The sequence below is a fragment of the Merops nubicus genome, unplaced genomic scaffold (assembly GCF_000691845.1).
Source record: "Merops nubicus isolate BGI_N331 unplaced genomic scaffold, ASM69184v1 scaffold5851, whole genome shotgun sequence".
In the NCBI taxonomy this organism is placed as follows: Eukaryota; Metazoa; Chordata; class Aves; order Coraciiformes; family Meropidae; genus Merops; species Merops nubicus.
Window position 1 is genome coordinate 1 of NW_008590182.1, and position 16,765 is coordinate 16,765.

Genomic DNA, 16,765 nt, shown 5'->3' on the forward strand with positions numbered 1-16,765 from the left:
CCCCCCCTCAAGATGTAAAATGTGTCAGCACCAGATCCACTGCCATTCTGGTAAGTTGGCGGCCGCCTCCGGCTGAAAGCCAGAACGGAATCCTGGCTGGATACAGCGTCTACTATCGAGCGCTGGACTCGGAGGACACGGAGCTTAAGGAGGTGAATGATATCCCCCCAACCACCAGTCAGATCCTACTGGAGTCCCTGGAGAAGTGGACGGAGTATCGCGTCACTGTCGTGGCTCACACGGAGGTGGGGCCGGGCCCGGAGAGCTCGCCGGTTATCGTCCGGACGGATGAGGATGGTAATTGCCACTTTTCTGGTTTTTCTCCCCTCTCCCCGGGGGAATTTTCGGCCTGGCCCCCGTGAGGGACACGGGGATGGTCGGGGGAATGGAGCGTCTCTCCTGTGGAGACGGGCTGAGGGAGTTGGGGGTGTTCAGCCTGGAGGAGAGGAGGCTCTGGGGGGACCTTGGAGTGGCCTTCCAGCACCTGAAAGGGACCCATAAGAAAGCAGGGAGGGACTGTTCACAAGGGTTTGGAGTCACAGGATGAGGGATAATGGCTTTAAGGTAGAAAACGTCAGATTCAGGTTAGACATGAGGAAAATGTTCTTCAGTGTGAGGGCGATAGATCCCTGCAATAGGTTGCCCAGAGAGGTGCTGGAGGCCCCACCCTGGAGATATTCAGGGTCAGACTGGATGAGGCTCTGAGCGACCTGACCTAGGTAGAGATGTCCCTGCTTGTGTAGGGAGGTTGGACCAGGTGAGCTCTAGAGGTCCCATCCAGCCTAAAACACTCTGTGAGTACGTGTCCCTGGAGTGGGCCTTTCCCACGCTGGGGGGGACACATTGAGTCCCTTCTCACTGCTCGTGTGCTGCAAGGTCAAAACCTGAACGGAGCCTCCAAGCTGGGCAGTGACCTTTGCTGCCATCTCCCCCAGCCCTCTGAGAACTGGGCCCTGGAGGGGTGTCCTGCCCTGCTTTAAAGTTGGGGATTTTTGAATTTCTGGGGGTTTTTTGAGCCTCTGAACCTCGAGTGCACCACTTTTCCTGAAAGATGCTCTTCCTGAGCAAGGAAGCAGCTGAGGCAGCAAGGAAATGAAATCAGAGGAGACTGCTGCCAGAAAGTCTTCTAAAATATTAGGAGTTCTTCCCACACTTTCCTTGTTACTAACTCCTCTTCAAGTCCAAGTTTGGTTAGAAAGGAAGACTCTCTGTTACAGTTGAAAAAGCCCCTCAGTGACAAGCAGTTCAGATGCCAGTTCAGTGGCCCAGAGACTTTTCCAGGTACAACAAGACTTGAATTTCCCCAGTAAAAGAAAACCAGGAAAAAATGTGATTGTGTCCATGTAGAGAGAGCACCCTCACTGTGAGGGTGAGGAAGGACCCTCAAATAATGTAGGTCAAGTAAATAGCATAAGTAAATGCCAAACTTCTTAGACTTTCGTCCTCCATCCCAAATAAAAAGAGGATTTTTAAAAGCCACAGGTTTGTCCCCAGTGTGGGTCCTGTTTCCCTGAGCGCCTGCCCACGTCCAGATGGATGGAATACTCTGCTCAGAACACGTAAAGTGGCTTTGCAGATGAAGATCATGCCCTGTAGTATTATTATCATTATTGTTGTTATAATTTCTTCCAAAAACTCAGCCTGTATTCCATCCAAGACATCTCTTGTTTCCTGTCCTGAGATAATGCAGTGGCTGGAACGACCACCCCACCTGTCCTGCCCAAGAGACAAGGGGACTCCAAGGGCAAGTCCCCCTCTGCATCCTCTCCATCCTGGAGGCAGGACTGGAGTTTTCTGGCTCATTAGGCATTGCCCTCAGAATGTGCTCTGGAACTAGGGGTTTTCTTCCATCTGAGCAAAGTTGGGACAAAGGAGCCTGTGGAGGAAGGGCTGGACTTGTCCAGTGAACCTGTCTCCATGCGTAGCTCCAAGCCATAGAGATCAGATCCCCCAGACTGCTTCCCTGGCTCACTGAATAAAGGCTGATGACAGAAGATGGGCTGTCTGACTTGTTGAGCCTCCCCCTCCTCTCAGGGCTGCACGTCCAGCGTGCTCGTGTCCCACAGACGCAGCGCGGCTGGCCCGTAGGTGCCGTGTGGCCCGCAGGTGAAGGGACAGGCTGCAGATCCAAACCCCGGGTGACTCTGCCCCTTCCTTCCCCTCCTCGCAGTGCCCAGTGCGCCGCCTCGGAAGGTGGAGGTGGAGGTCCTGAACTCGACTGCCATCCAAGTGTTCTGGCGCTCCCCGGTGCAGAGCCGCCAGCACGGCCAGATCCGTGGCTACCAGGTCCACTATGTCCGCATGGAGAACGGAGAGGCCAGGGGGCTGCCCCACATCAAGGACATCATGCTGGCTGACGCCCAGGTAAGGACTCTCCTTCTCCAGTCTCCTCTCGTGGAAGGTTTGAGGGGTGGGGGCTGCAGCCGCCGTGGCTCATCCCAAGCAACGTGATGGTGGAGACAGCAGCTGAGTGTCTTTGTGACAGGGCACTTGTCTTCTGCAGTTTGTTTGCACTCCCAGACAGCAGCTGTTGTGGAAGAGTATGAGCTGCTGTCCCAGCACTGAACTAAAAACCATCTCTCCTCCCTGTGTCTGGGAAGTCTTTTAAGACAGGCAAAGGCCGCAGTGGAATCTACTAATTTCTCCCACTCCTTCCTTCACGCTGGCCCGGTAACTTCTGACCTTGTGTGGTTGCTTGCTCAGGGACTCCTTCCTCACACTGTGTCTCTGTCTTTCCCTTCTTTCCCCTCCTGTATTCTCATGTGCAAAACCTCTCTTGTTCTCTGCCCAGTGGGAAACAGATGACACTGCTGAATACGTAAGTAAACCACTAAAAATCCTCCCGTCCTGGTTCTGTCCCTTCCCTTCTCCCACTTCGTGTTGTGCTGTGATATTTTCCTTCTCCTGTACGTTTTTTGCAGTGCCAGTGTGCCCGTTTTAAAGCCTGCTGGTGGTGTTCCCCTGCACTGTCCCTCCCCTGTTGGCTCTGCCCCCAGCCCCCTGTGACTGTAGTTTGTCAGCACGCAGCAGCTCCGCAGGGTTTTCCCCTCGGCTCCGAAGGAACCAAGAGGCTGCTGCCCCTCCACGGGCAAGCAGGTGGGACGTTGAATTTGGGACTGCCTTGAGCAGGTGCTTTAAGGTGGGCTGGTCTGCAAGCATCTCTGCCTTGTGTCTGAGGAACACGGTGAGGCTGAAAGTGTTGGATGCTCAAAGCCCCAGAAGTCCTGAGCTGTCAGGGCATGGACAAACGCTTTGTGCCCTTGAAGGGCCAAGATTCTTAGATACTCCCTGATACAAAGCCCTGAATCGCTATTGGCACTTCTGCCTTTCAAGTAGACCTTAAAATCAATTCAGCTGTTCTGGCGTTTGCTGCTTCTGCTAAAACACTGAGTGTTTTCCATGATCTTACAGCTCTGCAGCAGTAGGAGAAGACATTTCCTTCCTGGAATGGCAGGGCCCCAAGATAATGCACTGCTCAATTGAATATATTCATGTCTCCTAGAGATTGCCAAGTGCCCTACCAAAGTGAGGGGCCTCTCTTCTACAGGTGGAGAAACTGAGTCACGTGAAAGGCAAAGTGCCTTGCCTAAAATCTGAATAAAAATCAGAGGCAAGTATGAAAGCAGAGCAGGTTTCTTGACCTGTCTCTGTAACTAATGGCTTCCAAACGTGTTGAGCAAAATCCTGCTGTTCTGAGGTGCTGCTGTTCCACACCCTGCTCAGCTCTGGGGGCAACAGAGATGTTTTCAGGACCAGCAAATTCTTCCCAGGTGCTGCCCAAGGGAGCAGTGGGGGGTGAGGGGAGAGGGTGGCCATAAAACATGCACAGCATTCCCATCTCCCTCCTTTCCAGGGCCTTGGAGAAAACCCTGCTGCGTACGCTCTCCTGTTTGCTTCCGCACGAGCTGGTTCCTTTTCCAACACAGCCCTTTGAAGGGCTGAATGCTTCCTGGGGAGGGGCTGTTCTTGAGGCCAGTCTTGTCACCAGAGCTCTTGGGAGCCAGGTGTGGTGAGGCTGATAGAGGATGGAGGGAGGAAGGTGGTGGGGATTTAGCAGGGAGCTTTAACGTGCCAGCAGCAAACGTCGTCTTGCACTTTGCGTTAAAGCAATCCCTTTCATATTAGGAAGGCATTAAAAAAATCTCTGAGGAGAGAAGCAGGGGGGGCAATGGTGAAAATAAAAATGTAATCTCCCTGAAACTACTGAGACCTCCTCGGAGACTGCAGAGTGAAGGGGAGGCTTTGAAGAGCCTGGCAGTGTTTGGATGGCTGAAGCGGTTTGTGTCGCCCCTGAGCATCTCGTGGTTTCAGATTTGGTGAATGTTCCTGCATGCTAGAAAAGGGCTGAGACTCCTGCAAGCAGGAGAGATCTCCCCATGTGTGTGTACCTGAATACTGACGGGGTTTTCCTTTGGAATCTCACGAACAGGAAATGGTCATTGCTGGGCTCCAGCCTGAGACTACGTATTCCATCACCGTAGCCGCCTACACCATGAAGGGAGATGGAGCTCGCAGCAAACCAAAAGTGGTCACCACAAAGGGTGCAGGTAAGAGTCTTCCTGAACCACTGGGATTCACCAGTCTCCTAAAGCCAAGAAGCTCCTTCTCCAAACTCAGCTTCTTTCACTCTCTTCCCTTCATGACAGACAGACTTGAAAAAACATCGTGCTGCCCAAAGGCAAAATGATTTCCTGTAGGGCAGAAACCTCTTCGTTCCTCACAAGTAACCCTCACTAAATGCCATCATTTTCTCTCCAGTGCTGCAGAAAGCCCAGATGCACCCAGAAATGCAACAAAGGGTGAACTCATTGCTTGTGATCTGCTGTGCTGTAGATTCCAGTGCACCAGAAGTAAAGAGGGAATCTCTGCCTGGTGTGACACTGTGTGCACGTCCTCATGTTGGACAAGTTGGGGGAAAAGTACTGACAGTATTGACCTTTCCTTGGTAGCATTTCTAGGACATGGGTGCTGTCTGCACATACCACCCAAATTTGTGCCTCCCTTTGACCTATTCTTTGTGCCTGTGTGTCTGCCAGGCTCAGCAGAGGGTGGGATGCCAAGCTGGGGTGGCAGGGCTTGGACAGGGGAATGGCAAAGGGCAGCAGGCATCCCCTGTTCCTCCAGACTGTGCTGCAGGCAGGAGGGAGAGCTTCACACTCCACCTGTCCTCAGCATCTGCATCCCTGGGCTTTCTGCTCTCCTGGCTCTGCAGTCTGGGAAGGGTTTCGTGCAGCAGAGGGAGACTATGGTGCTGAAATTGTCTCATCCAGTCCATCTCTTGTTGAACTGCGGTTACCTTTTCTCACCCCATTTTGCTTGTGCTTTTTCTTTTGTTCCTGCTGTCAGATGGTGACTTTCTTCCCTTTTCATTTGTTTTCTTTGTCTGCTAACTTCCCAACCCTGGCTGTCTGTTTATTTTCTTACTTTTGGGGCAGTCATCTTCACTCTGCCAGCAGCAGCTGCATGAACTGACCTCATCCCTCGTTCCTGGGAGAACATTGCTCTCTGCCTCTGCAGGGATCAAAAGCCTTTGGTCACTGCTGTAGAATTAACCTGGAGACCTCTGCTCAGGCTCTGGAGGCAGCACAGACACTCAGCTGAGCGTGCAGGACAGAGAGGACTCGGGAGCCCTGGCTTGGAACACACAGGGCTGGAGCCATGGCTGCCCTGCATGCCCTCATCCTTTCCCTGCCCTAACTCACACCTTCATCTCATTTTATGTTCTCGTGTTCAGACAAGTGGATGGGATCTCAGCCTTCCTCTCCCCTCTTGCCTCTCCTGCTCGTGGGAGTGGTACACAAGAGAACAAGGTTTCTTTCCAGGACACCAGCTCTTGCAGATGTTACAGCAGGGCACGTTGGGATGTCAGCACTCAGACTCCTGTCCTCACACCTCGTAGTGTCAGTACACTCTCAGAAGCCTTTTCTTCCCTCTGCCTCTTCCCCTTCCCCCTCTGGCTTTGCTCATGTTTCTTCTCACTAGCTCTCTGGCTCTCTTGTCTCCTTTCCTTCTTCCCAAGGCTCTATACTGCTTTCATTTTTCTCTCCTGGAGCCTTTCTGTCTGCCTCCCTCCCTTGTCACTCTCTCTTGTCACCCTCCCTCATCTCTCCCCATTAGGATTTGCAGTGCAGGGGATCAGTCACAGAGGGATGTTTGCTCTAGCACAGCAGCTATTACCCAAAACTCAATTTCCCCCAACTTGAAATAGCTATTTCAAAAAAAAAAAATCTTTCAAATGGCTCTGTAACATTCTTATCTTCCTTGCAGTGTTGAGTCAACATACCTTCTGAGAGGAGAGATTTCTTCCTTTATCATTCAGGGCTAGGGGCTGAATTTAAATACAGTAATACATCCAATTTTCCCCTTTACTGTCCAAACCAATTGCAAAATAAAACACTTCTCCCCTCCCCACTCCACGCTTTCTTCTCACCTTTCTTCCAGACAATATTTGTTGTGCAAATGTAATATTTTCAAGCTCAGCTGATGATAGTAACATTTGTGATAAAACCCAAAACATAAAGGTAATGGCATTGTTTTTCTCTTTAATGTGCTTTGGGCACTTCCAAGGGAGGCTCTGGCAGGGCTCCCTCTGTGCTGGAAATGCATCAGGCAGTAGTTTCAGGGACACCCCCGTGCTCGGGTGGCACTTGGGGCAGTGGGCAGAGCAGGTTCCCCTGGCACAGGCAGCATCCTGCCCAGCTGGCTCACTCCCCCCCAGCCTTGGTAGCCACACCAGGCTCCCCAGCCTGCCCCTGGTGCTGTGAGAGCGGGCTGGGGTCTCTCCCAACCCAGGCCCCTCTCCTCCTCCTGTTCAACCAGAAGAAAGAGGAAGGTGGAGAGAAGGAAATTGGATCTCTGATAGAGGAGTTGAGTGTCAGTGATGCATGAGCTGCTGGAATTAGTGCTCTGGTTTCTCCAGCTCAGGAACCTCTGGGCCTGCACGTGTTGTTTGGCTGGGGCTGGGGGCTTGCTGAGCAGCCAGGCAGTGCCAGGGCTCCTTAGTCAGAGGCATGGCAGTGCTGAGCTCCTGCAGGATCCCACCAGATGTGGAGGAACTGACAGGTTAAGGAGGGAACCAACTGAAAATACACCAGCACTCTGCTGTCTTTTCCCACAGAATCCCAGCCTGGTGGGGTTAGAAGGGACCTCTGGAGATCATCTCCAACCCCCCTGCTCCAGCAGAGTGCCCAGCATGGTGTCCAGGCGGGTGTGGAATCCCCAGAGAAAGAGACTCCACAACCTCTCTGGGCAGCCTGCTCCAGGCCCAGCCACCCTCACACCAGAGAAGTTGAGGTGGCACCTCCTGGGTTCCAGTTGGTGCCCGTTGCCCCTTGTCCTGTCTCTGGGCACCACTGACAGAGTCTGGCCCCAGCCTCTTGCCCCCGGGGCCCTTTAGCTCTTGCTCAGCACTGATCAGATCCCCTCTGAGGCTTCTCCAACTGAACAGCCCCAGGGCTCTCAGCCTGTCCTCTGCTTTCCCCAGAGGGAAGAAGCCACACAGAGTAAGCAGCAGCTCTCCCTGCCCACTGCCTCTCACAGATTTTGGGCTCTTGTTTCCACTCTCTGTGTGCTTCCTTCTTTCTGTACCCAACTGGGTGATCAGATGCCTGCCAGACTCACTTAGCTGGCCTCGTGCCTGCTGCTCAGGACCTGGGGCTGCCCAGACTTCCTTTCCCATCCTTCATTACTTCACCCTCAGCTGCTCTGGACTTCCCAGCCTGAGCCAATCTGTTCCAGCCTCTTTCTGCATGAGCTGTGCTGTGCAATGGGGAGAGAGAGAGGACAGGAGTTTGGGGGACTCCAGCATTCATTCCTCCCTGTCCTGGGGAGCAGTCTGCTGGGGGTTTAGGACAGGAGCCTGGGAGTCAGGACTTCTGAGCTTGCTCTTCCCACCTGTGGTCTGGTGACAAAGGAGGAGCTGCGCACACCTTCCCATCCTGAGGAAAGGGAAGAAAATAAACCCAGGAATGTGTCGACACCTCTGAGGTGACACGTTGGCAGCACACCTTGTTTCCTGAGCTGGGTGGAGACCATCCTCCTGTACCACGGGTGGGTGGCAGCAGCTTGGTTTGCAGGGTGATAGGTTTGCAGGGAGTCAAGCTGAGAACTTGCCACTGGTGTGAGGAACATCTTGCCGCCGTTGAAGGGTCTCTGCAGCTCCTCACCAGGGAGGAGGTGCAAAACCCACCCCAGGGCTGACTGAAGGCGTCTCTCTTCTCTCCCAGTCCCAGGGAAGCCCATCCTGTCCGTGCACCAGACGGAGGAGAACACTCTGCTGGTGAAGTGGGAGCCTCCGTTGGACGCGGAGGGCCAGGTGGTGGGCTACAGGCTCCAGTTTGGCCGCAAGGACGTCGAGCCCCTGGCCACCCTGGAGTTCTCAGCCACGGAGGATAAGTACACGGCCCCCAGCATCCACAAAGGCGCCACGTACGTCTTCAAGCTGGCCGTGAAAAGCCGGGCTGGCTTCGGGGAGGAAGCCGTGCAGGAACTCACCACCCCTGAAGACATCCCCAAGGGTTACCCCCAAATCCTCGAGGCGAGCAACGTCACCGCCGTGTCGGTCCAGTTTGGCTGGCTGCCCCCCGTGCTGGCCGAGAGGAACGGAGCCATCGTCAAGTACACCGTGGCGTACCGGGAAGCCAGTTCTCCCGGCAACCCCCTGGAAAAAGACCTGCCCCCCTCCCCAGAGAACTCCTACACCCTCAACGGCCTCAAACCCAACACCGCCTATGACGTTAAAATCCGTGCTCACACCAGTAAAGGCCCCGGGCCCTACAGCCCGACCGTCCAGTATCGGACGTTCCAGCTGGATCAAGGTAGGACTTACCGGTTTCTCCTCCCTCCCTCTCTCCTTGTAACCGGGGGGCAGAGAGCTGGAGAGGTCAGGCCGGGCTCAGCCAGGCTCGTGAGTAAATGCAAAGCACTCTGGTGTCACACTCAGTCCCTCAGCTCCTCTCTGCCTTGTGCCAGGTAAGTCCCTTTTACGGCTTTCTTCTACGTTAAGTCCGGACACCTTCTTTCTCTGGCCCCTGAAGTGGGGGGCCAGTCGCTGTACAGGTGGTAAGAGCGTTTTCTTCAGCTTTTGTAAACAGCCAAAAGAAAAGAAAGCAAAAAAAATAAACCAAAATAAAATCAAAAACCAACTGGAAAACGTGAGCTGGGATGGGTTTCCTCACCTGAGCATGCTCAGAAAGCCAGCACCTCGTTCCTGCAGCAGCCACCCAGACCGTTCAGTGTGTGGGCAAAGCCACGCGCCCTCCCTCGCCCCTCCCGGGGGTCAGGCAGGGGGACAGGGGGCACAGGGAGATGGCAAAACCCTTGGCAAAACTCGAGCAAAGTGTGGAGGAGGGAGCGTTCCTGCAGTGGCAGCCAGACCCAGACTGGCTGCCTCTTTTTGTCAGTGCCTGACAGTCTCTTCCTTCTCTTTCTTGCTCTTCCTTCCCTCTGCTGCCTTGTCTTCTCCTCTCTCCCCTTCGGCCTCACTTTTCTCTCAGCAGTTTTACCCAAAAACTTCAAAGTGAAGATGGTGACAAAGACATCTGTCCTTTTGAGCTGGGAATTTCCTGAGAATTACAACTCTCCCACCCCATACAAGGCAAGTGGAGTGGAGGAGTCAGAACTGTGTTTCTTCCATATTTCCTGGGAGTCCTGTCTGTGGCTTGGAGTAAGGGGTTATAAGAGGCAGGAGCTCTAAGATTCCTGCCTCAGATATGGGCAGGTCATGGTCGATCACTAGATCAAGGAGGTGGGCTGAGTCAAGGCTGTTGAGTTGCATTCCCACCACTGTTACCAAGGCAGACAAAATCTCAAGGCTTGGGGACACTCGTGCTCAGAGGTCTCCCCACTCAAGTGTCTCCTGTTCCCCTGGTTGCTCCAGCTCTGGCAGAGCTGAGTGCCCCACGTTCTCTGCAGACCACAGCCACGGGGAGGAGGGAGTTTGGTTGCTTGAGCAGTGTCAGCCTTGCTCACAGTGGCACTTTGCTGCCTCTTCTCCCCATGATCTCCCCCCCCAGATCCAGTACAACGGGCTGAATGTCGACGTGGACGGCCGCACCACCAAGAAGCTCATCACCCACCTGAAGCCCCGCACCTTCTACAACTTCGTTCTCATGAACAGGGGCAATAGCATGGGGGGCTTGCAGCAGAACGTGGCGGCCTGGACGGCTGCTGACATGCTGTCCAAGAAGCCAGAGGTGACCCACAAGCCCGACGCCGACGGCAACGTGGTGGTGATTCTGCCAGACGTGAAGAGCTCTGTGCCTGTCCAGTAGGTTGCTGTTAGACTGCAGGTGTGGGGGGCTCAGTTTCTGTTGTGGGGGTCAGCCCTGATGGCTGGAGTCCACCCTACAAGGTGGTGGCAGGAGGGTGTTCCCTGTGTTTGTAGCCTTGCTTATTGTTGTCTTGAAGAAACGCTTCCCAGAGCTAATGGGGAATGCCAAAGAAATGCAAAGGGACTAAGGAGCTGGGTCATGAGGTTGTCACTGAATCCAGGCTCGTTCCAGGAGCAGCAGTAACAACTGTCCCAAATTAAAAATAAGGGATTTGATGGATTGGGCCAGTGGGGCTGTGAGGGCCAACTCCCCTTCCACATCAGGGTGTGCACTCTCTTCTTCTCGAGGAGATTAATTCCTTCTATTTCTTCTGGTTATTCCCAACTTTTAGGGCTTACTACATCGTGGTGGTGCCTCTAAGGAAGTCCCGAGGAGGACAGTTCCTCAACCCCTTGGGCAGCCCTGAGGAGATGGACCTGGAGGAGGTGAGTGTGGGTGAAGCTGTAGGGAGAGAGCAGAAGCTGCAATGGGTGGATGGTGACCTGAGAGCCCAGGAAGGCTGATTTGGAGCGGGGGGGTGCTCCATGTTCTGAGTATGTAAAGCGGGGCCAGTGTGGGTGGGATGACTTGGCTCCTCTTGCTCCCTGCTCCCTGCTCCCGTGGTGGTGCTGGAGAGGGAGGGCTCAGGGTGTTTCTCTGCCTCCTGCAGCTGGTCCAGGACATCGCCAGGCTCCGGCGCCGCAGCCTGCGCCACTCCCGGCAGCTGGAGCTGCCCAAGCCCTACATCGCCGCCCGCTTCCGCTCCCTGCCCTCCCACTTCGTCCTGGGGGACATGAAGCACTATGACAACTTTGAGAACAGGGCCCTGGAGCCAGGGCAGAGATACGTCATCTTCATCCTGGCTGTGCTGCAGGAGCCTGAGGCTGTAAGTGCCGCCTGCGTCCTCTTGCCCTCTTCAGATGCCTCTGCCCCTTTGTCCCCAGCGTGGACTGGAGACAGCAACAGCTCCACTGGGAGCTCCAGCAGCCCTGGTGCCCTCCTGGCATTCTCCATAACTCTCTCCCACCAAATGCCAGAGCTTTTCTGTTTGTAAAGACCTCCCTGTCTAGCTGTGGAGCTTTTGTGTTTGGCTGTTGGAGCTGCTGGTGCTTGTGTCTCCATGCAGCAGATCTGCATCCAGCTCTGGAGCCCTCAGCACAGGAGAGGCATGGACCTGTTAGAGCAATGTCCAGAGGAGGCCACACAATGATCTGAGGGCTAGAAGCCCTCTGCTATGAGGTCAGGCTGAGAGGGTTGGGCTTGTTCAGGCTGGAGAAAGGGAGGCTCTGGGGAGACCTTCTGGTGGCCTTTCAGTACTTCAGGGAGCCTGTCAGAAAGCTGGGGACAGACTTTGGAGCAGGGCCTGTTGGGACAGGACAAGGGAGATGGTTTGAAACTGAAAAAGGGAGATTTAGACTAGAGAGAAGGAAGAGATTTTTGATGCTGAGGGTGGTGAGCCCCTGGCCCAGGCTGCCCAGAGAGGTGGTCGCTGCCCCATCCCTGGAACCATCCCAGGGGAGGTTGGACCAAGCTCTGAGCACCCTGCTCTAGCTGGGGATGTCCCTGCTCCCTGCAGGGGGTGGGACAAGATGACCTTGAAAGGTCCCTTCCCACCCGACCTGCTCTGGGATTCTCTGAAGGGTGCTGCTGCTTCCCAGGATTCACTGACAGGACTTGCTGCACTTGTGGCTCCAGATCTGAGTCCAGACTGGGAAGCAGTGAACTCTCTGCTCAGGACTCTGCTCGAGTTCAGCCATCTCTGGTCAAAGCCCTTCCCAAGGAGTCATTTCATGGCCTTTTACTCCTCAGAGCAGTGACCCTGGACGTCCTGCTGTGAGGGCAGCGTGTCACACGCCCTGCTCATTGCTGAGCTCCCCACCAAGCAGAGAGGGGAACATTTTTGGATGGAAAGCAGCGTGTGCTCTGCACCACTCCAGCCCCTCTGCTGATCTCAGTGGTGCTGTGTTGGGCTTTATGAAAACAACTGTTTTAATATTTACCTGCCTCCTCCCTCGTGCACAATAGGAAGGAGTCTTAATACTTTGTTGTTTTAAATCCCCCTATGGAATTGTAGCAGGAAAGCTATTTGAAATTAAGGGTTTTCAGAGGGTGTTTTTTTTTTTTCCAAATAAATATTTAGTTGTGTATTTGATATTAAAGGATTAGGCTGACACGCTCCTGAATGGGTTTCTCAATCGGATTACTGCAGCTTGTGGTAATTTCTGCTTTGGAACAAGGTACTGCACAGGCTCACAGCAGATTCACAGCAGCTCCCAAGCACACAGCAGGATTTCAGCCTTGCTGAGAGCTGGTGGAGCTCAAGGACCCAGAGCCCAGATCTCCTGTTCTTGTCCTTTCCCAGCCTTTGCACTCAAACCAGGTCATGCCATTGTGCCTTCTAGTTTCTGTGTAAGGTAGGAGTGCATCATTCCTGGGCTGGGGAGGTTGTAGCACTCTTGAGAACAAGCAGGCAGTGCCCATTAGTTAGGACTCTGCTGGTTTTGAATGAGCCTCTGGTTCTCCTCAGGAGCCCAGCTTGCTGCAGAGGCAGCAGAGGAGACACGTTGCTTTTTATTAATTGATATTTAATTGTAACGATTGGGTTTTTGCAGTCACCAGACCAGCCTGTTTCTAAGCATTAGTTCTTGTTTTAATTCCTTCCCTCCTTCTCTGTAATCCCATCTGACTGTCAAAATCCAGATGGTTACCCAAGAGCTTGGAGGAGTCTTTGTGGCAGGGGAAAGGGCTCAGGGATGTGGTGAGCAGAGGTGCAGTCAGCTGGTTTTCTAAAAGCACCTTCCTGGCTACAAGACCAGGGGAGCCATGGGCAGAAGGCAGCCTCTGGCCTCCTGTGAAGGTGACCTGTCAGTGGTCTTCCTTTCCTGGAGCAGGAAGATACCCAGCCCATGGATGCTCACAGACAGGAGTTTAGTCCTTAGGGCATTTTCTCTGTTATTCATCAGTTCATGCTGCAGAAAGCTCTCTCTTTCCTCTCCAGCAATTCCTCCCGTGCAACTCTGGCTGCTTGCCCACTGCTTTCAGTCCCCCTTTCCACCTCTGAACTGTGTTCCACAATCTTTCCTGTCTTCCAGACTTTTGCTGCCAGTCCTTTCTCTGACCCCATCCAGCTGGACAACCCGGACCCGCAGCCGATCATCGATGGAGAGGAAGGGCTCATCTGGGTCATCGGGCCCGTCCTGGCCGTGGTCTTCATCATCTGCATTGTCATTGCCATTCTGCTCTACAAAAAGTAAGAGGAGCTTCTCACCCAGATCTCTGACCCTTCTGAATGTCCCCAGTTCTAGCCCCTAAAGGGGATTTCCTTCCTTGGTCCTCTGGCTGTCAGCTCGGGGCAGATCCTCCTGCCAGCACCAGAGAGAGGAGCCCCAAGGCACAAGTGCTGTAGGGGAAGGGTCTGGCTGGCACAGGAGAGATTAGCAGTGGGGTGCAGGGACTTGCTGCTTCAGAGCCCACCCCACAGCACCCAGCAGAGCTGTGCTTGTCCTGCAGACAGTCTGCTGTGGCATGTGTGCAGCGAGTTTGTCAGGTCTCCTGCAGGAGCCCAGCTTGCAGCCTCGGTTTCCCCTCTCTGTGCTCTCTGGGTGTGTGCACAGAGGGGATGGTGCAGAGCAAGCACCTTTGTGCTGTGAATCAGCAGAGCCCTCTGTTCTTCTCAGCCTGGTCTTCAGCTGGAGCTGGGAGATGAGAGCAGGGGTGTGGTGTGGCTCTGCAGGGGAGAGGAAGGACCAAGCCCTGGCTGCCTTCCAGCTCACGGTGTGTGGATGAGGACAAGAGCCCCCTGAGCACACTGAGAGGTGAACGAGGACAGGAGAGGGGGCAGATGCTGAGCAAAATGGATGAAGAAAAGGGCAGGATGGCAGCTAAGGCCAGTGCAGGGGTGTCCTTAGCTGGGACATCTGGTGCCCAGGATGGAGGGAGCTCTCCTGACCCTGCTCCATCTCCCAGCCCTGTTTGCTGAGGCACGCTGGTGTGGCTGCTGGGAGAAGCTGCTGGCCAGGAGTGCTCTGGGGACAGGGACTCAGGTGGTCCTTGCTGGTGTCTCTTAGCCCTGATCCAAAGGGGTGATCTTTGCTGGTCCCACCTGCTCCTGTTCCCAGGGTTAGAGCTGAGCACACGCTTCCCATTTCCTCTGCAAGTCCTTTCTAACCTGAACATTTGTCTTGTCTTCTCTCCACTTACTGCTTTCCTGGACAGCAAGCCAGACAGGTAAGAGCACCAGATTTGCCATTTACTCAGGTTCTTTCTTGCCATGTCTTAGGCAGTGGTTCCTGGCTGTGGTGCTGGGGGTTTGCTGGGTACAGTTCCTACCATCAGATCTGTCCTGGCAGAAACCCTGTGTCAGACTAGCATGGGACCACCTTTGAGTCAGGGTGACAGAGCAAAGAAAGCTCAGCTCTCTCCTGGTTGTCCAGTCCCAAATAGAGTGGCCCTTTCTCAAGCTTAGCAGTGACAGTAAACAGCTCATAAAACGTTGGGTTAATGGAGCAGAGAAACCTCCATTTCTGTTGCAGGCAGAGGAGAAAGTGCTTTTCTCCATGTCTGACTGCTCCAGGCAGGCTGAGCTGTTAGTGCCCCATCAGCCAGGGACTTCCAGCAGTTTGTTGAGGAGTGCAGAACTGAGACTTCTCTCGAGCCATTGCCAAGGCTGGGAGAGCTTTTGCTGGAAGGAACTGATGGGTTTTGCCAGTGAACTATTAACAGCAGTTTCAGAACTGTGGCAAAAACAAACTCTTCCCAAAACTGCAAAGTGGGGTCATTCCAAAATGTTGCCCCATGCAGTGCTGGCAGGGTTCATGTAACACTTCTAGCTATTAATGAGATAAAGAGACAGCTAAAAATGTACCTAATAACCTCCTCTCTGCTGAAGTACTTGCCACAATTGCTGCAGGCACAGTATTGGAGGCTTCTGTTCAAGCCAAGGAGAGGTGAGGATGGGCTGGAAGGACATGGACAGTGTCTGCAAGCCCCAGGGTGAGGGGACACACACATTCCCTGCCCAGTGGAGATGTTCTGCTCCCAGCAGCTTATCACTGTACCCTCACCAGAGGTTATCACAGCTTCAGATCAGCACTGGGCTTTGCTTCTCCAGGAGAAGGAGCCAGGTCAGCAAAGCCTCCTCAGCTCACCTAACCCCTTTTGAGCAAAAGGTGTTGGGAAGGACTTACGTGTGCAGCTCAGCTGGCAGGGCTGGAGTGGGCTTCAGCTTCTGGCAAGGAGGTGAGACAGATCTCAGCAGGCACAGCTGTGATGGGAGAGGATGTGTCTACACTGGGTTTTAAACACAGATTTTTAGGATTCTGCAGATGAAAAGATGTGGAAAACCACTGCTCTGACTTCTCAGTCAGCAGCAGGGCACGGAGAGCTCCTGAGCAAGCCAGCAGAGCAATAGTTCTGCTTTATGGCCAAGGTCACGGCCAGAAGGTTTTGTACTTTTCCAAATGATTATGTTGGCTCTGGTTCTTTCAGGCTGCAAATGGCTTGGCCAGAACTGGAAGGTTTCTGCTTGCAGAGGTCTGCAGAGTTCAGTGGAAGCTTGTCTGGGCAGAGAGGCTGAGGTGTGAGTTCACAGCACCTCAGCTGCTCCTTGCTGCCTGTTTGTGCTTAGTGAGAAGGGAAAGCTTCCAGACTCTCCTGGAAGCTGCTGAGGGGCAGCTGGGCCGTTGTAAACCCATCAAACATGGTGCTGACAAAACCTTCCAAACCCCATCCCTTTTCTGGTGTATTTTATGTAACCTGCATCCTCGGCTGCATCCAATCCTGATTTTGGTGGGAGCTATGCTCAGCTCTGAACGTGGTCTGAGTAGCTGAAAAGACTAAAAGGCCCATAAGCTGAGCTGCTCTGTCTTTGTTTTTTTTTTTTTTTTTCTCTTTGTTTGTTTCTTTGGTTTTTTTAAAAGCAAACGGAAAGATTCAGAGCCGAGGACAAAATGCCTCCTGAACAATGCTGAAATCACCCCTCACCACCCTAAGGACCCTGTGGAAATGAGACGCATCAACTTCCAGACTCCAGGTAACCTGCTGCTGACCGACCTTCCTCCCTGGGAAGGCAGGAGGGGAGCAACTGCCCTTCCCTCAGCCCCCCCCCCGGGGGCCTCCCTGCGAGCCCCAGGGATCAGCCAGCCTGCAGCCGAGCAGCCTCCAGCCTGGGCCCTGCTGAGGAAACCCTTGCTGGGAGACCTCCAGGACCTCGCCCAGGCTCTAGCATGCTGGGAGGAAAGGCTCAACTGGCTTCCCAGCTGGAACTGGGGCAACCTGGGCTAAGGTGGCCGTGCCGAGCTCGCCAGCCCGCCGCCTCCGCCTGGGTGGAGGTGAAGCGTGGGAGCTGCTGGGCACAGCGAGTTCCAGCCACGGCTGGGGCTGGGGCTGCTCTGCCAGAACACTCCTGTGGGGAGCCAGGCTTGGGTGGAGAGGGGTGGCAGCTTCGGGGAGGGGTG

At 54.1% G+C, this 16,765-nt stretch overlaps 1 protein-coding gene across 1 annotated transcript in view; it reads left to right on the forward strand.

Moving 5' to 3' along the window:
- Positions 1 to 8: 8 nt before the first annotated feature.
- Positions 9 to 16,765, forward strand: part of PTPRS (protein tyrosine phosphatase, receptor type, S) — a gene marked incomplete at its 5' end in the record, with an annotated part of 37,272 nt that continues 20,515 nt past the window's right edge. Inside the window, 12 exons of the mRNA XM_008949831.1 lie at positions 9 to 297; positions 2,171 to 2,364; positions 2,792 to 2,818; positions 4,430 to 4,547; positions 8,226 to 8,816; positions 9,498 to 9,595; positions 10,014 to 10,267; positions 10,663 to 10,756; positions 10,981 to 11,196; positions 13,403 to 13,560; positions 14,526 to 14,537; positions 16,229 to 16,341. Coding sequence (XP_008948079.1) covers positions 9 to 297; positions 2,171 to 2,364; positions 2,792 to 2,818; positions 4,430 to 4,547; positions 8,226 to 8,816; positions 9,498 to 9,595; positions 10,014 to 10,267; positions 10,663 to 10,756; positions 10,981 to 11,196; positions 13,403 to 13,560; positions 14,526 to 14,537; positions 16,229 to 16,341 — 2,164 coding nt within the window. The remainder of the gene's footprint in view (positions 298 to 2,170; positions 2,365 to 2,791; positions 2,819 to 4,429; positions 4,548 to 8,225; positions 8,817 to 9,497; positions 9,596 to 10,013; positions 10,268 to 10,662; positions 10,757 to 10,980; positions 11,197 to 13,402; positions 13,561 to 14,525; positions 14,538 to 16,228; positions 16,342 to 16,765) is intronic.